This window comes from Guillardia theta (assembly GCF_000315625.1).
Source record: "Guillardia theta CCMP2712 unplaced genomic scaffold GUITHscaffold_100, whole genome shotgun sequence".
In the NCBI taxonomy this organism is placed as follows: domain Eukaryota; class Cryptophyceae; order Pyrenomonadales; family Geminigeraceae; genus Guillardia; species Guillardia theta.
The window spans coordinates 37,660-40,851 of NW_005434574.1; the positions used below are offsets into that span (position 1 = coordinate 37,660).

The 3,192-nt window shown below is 50.3% G+C and overlaps 1 protein-coding gene across 1 annotated transcript in view; it reads right to left on the reverse strand.

The window, feature by feature from the left end:
* The window catches only part of GUITHDRAFT_116754 (hypothetical protein), a gene marked incomplete at both ends in the record, with an annotated part of 1,272 nt that extends 681 nt beyond the window's left edge, over positions 1 to 591 (reverse strand). The window contains 4 exons of the mRNA XM_005823951.1: positions 171 to 263; positions 309 to 365; positions 413 to 454; positions 505 to 591. Of these exons, the coding sequence (XP_005824008.1) occupies positions 171 to 263; positions 309 to 365; positions 413 to 454; positions 505 to 591 (279 nt within the window). The remainder of the gene's footprint in view (positions 1 to 170; positions 264 to 308; positions 366 to 412; positions 455 to 504) is intronic.
* Between the last annotated feature and the right edge of the window lie 2,601 nt (positions 592 to 3,192).

Below are 3,192 nucleotides of genomic sequence, written 5' to 3' on the forward strand. Positions count from 1 at the left end.
TTCCCTATTCTTGCCCTCCTACTGTCTGTCTCTGCCCCTGTCTCTGTCACTGTCTCTGTCTGTCTCGCCTTCCATCATCACCTATCCTCAATGTTTCCGCACCCTTCTGCCTCCCTTGCCCTGCAACGTCTCCCCCCCCCTTTGTTCAGCGGTTCCTCTACAAGATCAACCGCAATGGTAAACAAGCCGAAGACAGCTCCGCTAGCTCCTAGCCCGAGGGTAGAGGACGGCAAGAATATGATGCTGGCGACATTGGCAAGGATCTGAGTGACAAGTCAACAGGGCAGGAGCATGAAACGTCTGCTCACCCCGCAAAGTGCGTAGCAAAGCAGAAGGCCCCAGCCCCCCATCTCCTCCTCGACCAACTGCAGCCAGCTGTAACAAGAGCAAGGCTTCTCCATTCACGCTGTACCTTCCCAAAGACCAGGAGAGGGAACAGGTTGCTACTCAAATGCTGCACAACATGTCAGGATCCTTAGAAGCAACTTCGTGGCGGCGGGCTACTTGGGCATTGGCATGGCAGAGGGTGGAGGTGAAGTACTGATGAAGCTGCGGGTGCATGTGGTTGAAGTACAGCCCGCTCATCTGCATGCTGAAAGACCAATCATGCGATCTTACAGCAAACAAGGGAGAGGTAGTCCAACGTTGAGAACTTGTCCAGGACGAACATTAAGACATTGACTGCTACCAGCACGAAAACCTGATAACAGCGTGTGCAGAAATCAGATACAAGGAGAGCGAACTTGAAGCAACCAAGAATGTGTTCGTTACCATGAAGCACTTCTTTCTGCTCTGACTGCCGCCTTCGGTAGAGAGAGCAGAGAGTCTCTTGAGGGAGAATGCTCTGGCAAGACCTGACATCTCTTCAAACCTCTCCACACCTCGACGGAAAAGAGAAAAACACAACTCACCGAACGAGCTCAACTAATGAGTTCGAAGAAGAGACGGCAGAAACAAAACATCATCGTCATTCGCTATTCGCCATCATCACATGGATCAGATCTTTACATGTAAGCTTCTTTGAGAAGACTTGGCTGCTGGCGATGGAAGGGATGTGGAGGATCTTTCAGAACCTGCCTCATTGTATCAGAAGAGGACCTTACCGCAACATGATACGATCTCTCTTCTATCCATATGATCTCACCACTACCACCACCACCATCGTCATCTCCACCATCATTATCCTCATTGCCATCTCCTCCTCCTCCTCCTCCTCCTTCACCACCACCATCAGCCTCAGCCTCAGCCTCATCATTCTCATCCTCACCCCCTTCCTTTCCATCCTGCTCCTCACCCTCCTCTTCCCCATCCTCTTCCTCCTACCCTCTATCTCCATGATCATCCACCACCTCCACCACCACCTCCTCCTCCGTATCATACCCTTCATGCTGGCATCGAAGTGCGGGATGGAGCATACTAGAGTGACTGGTCTTGTCCGGATCCCAAGGCCGAGCTCGGGTGCTTGCACACCGATGGGGGATCTGAGCACAAACGCAGAGCAGTCCCGAGGAACGATGAGTAGGAGGAAGCATGAAGTGATGAAGGGTTGAAGCAGGGAGGAGGGGGAGGAGGGGGAGGAGCGGTATCGATTCAGCATGAACTGTATGCCTGACTGTAATGCTGTAGAGAGATCCTTGCTGATGCAAAGGAGGGATACGATCCGACTAGGTAGGGGTACTTCTATTACCCACACCAAGTGAGTAAATGGTTGGGAAAAGGGTAGGTAGGGTCATAATTTCTGAGGGTTACGTCTGTTCGGTGCAATGGAGGCTGCCCGCAAAGATGGGGTGGGGGTGAGGGGTGGGGCCCTTTACAAATCCTTTATAACATGTTACCAACAATTCCACTCACCAAACTTAAGTAAATATATTCTTAGTATTTATTTATTTATTTATTTGTTTATTTATTTGTTTATTTGTTTCTTTATTTGTTTGTTTATTTGTATGATATTTTGTAGGGTAGAAAACAGCTGGATGGTACAGTTTTATATCTTGTTTTTAAACGAGGAAGTTATCCTAGCAACACCGGGACGGACAATTAGACCTTTATACCTCCGACCTTTGTGTACGAGGCAGTACTATATTTTAAAACATATTATATTTTGTATGGGTAACACTGGGTGTAACAAATACGTTGGTACAGAATTATATTCAAAACTACTGTTATAAACAGATGAGTTCTCTATAAAATATATGTAGGAATAAATGGGATATAAATGTAAAATTATTTTATGCTTCACAACTCCTTGTGGACGTGTAGGGTTATCAAAAGATGCTAGGGGGTGGGGTCTAAGGGATATAGATTTTGTGAGGGGTAGGTATCAGTACTACCCTACCATTTCCATACCAAAATCCCTTCATAGTACGGGTATTCCATCATGCTCACCCCTACTCAAATGACCCCTACCCCATTGTCTGGAACTTGACACAGTACCCCACGTCGCCGCTACCCCCGTTGGCACCCACATCGGCCGCCTCAATCGCCATGCTCAGGGCAGCTGTCGTGATGGGCGTCATGGCGACAAGCAGCGCGTTTGTTCCCAGGTAACATGCAGAGGATGGAGAGAGGAGGAGGAGGAGGAGGCGAGAGCGAGAGTGGCGTGGAAGAAGAGAAAGATGGAAGAAGAGAGGGGGGCATGGGGAGGACGGAAAGGGGGCGAATTGAGCATTCCGGCCGAGGATGTAGATGCGGAAGAGATGCAGGTAAGGAGTAGGCTCGTACTAGTGATCCGACATCAAGAGATTCAAGGCGATATCATCCCTGTCCGAGCTTCAAGGAGGCTCGAAGAGGAGGGAGAATGTGTTGAGGGAGAAACGAGGAGGTAGACGATAGTTGAGAGCCGAGAGCAGAGGGAAGGTGGATGCAGAGAGGGAAGGGAGAGGAGGACGCAGGTACGACTTCGAATCCTAATATGTTATGATTGCAGCAGCATTTCTCCCTCTCCCCTCGCTCTCCGTGCGTCAATCACTGAAGCTCCTTCCAAGGCTTCTCCAACTACTCGCATGACGGGGGTTAGTTAACGTGTCTGGTTCTTGTTCCCCTCCTCCTCCTCCCTGCCTTTGCTCCTCCCTCCCTCCCTCCCTCCCTCCCTCCCTCCCTCCCTCCCTCCCTCCCTGCCTTCCTCCCTCCCTCCCTCCCTGCCTGCCTTCCTCCCTCCCTCCCTCCCTCCCTCCCTATCGACGGCAAGGGTCT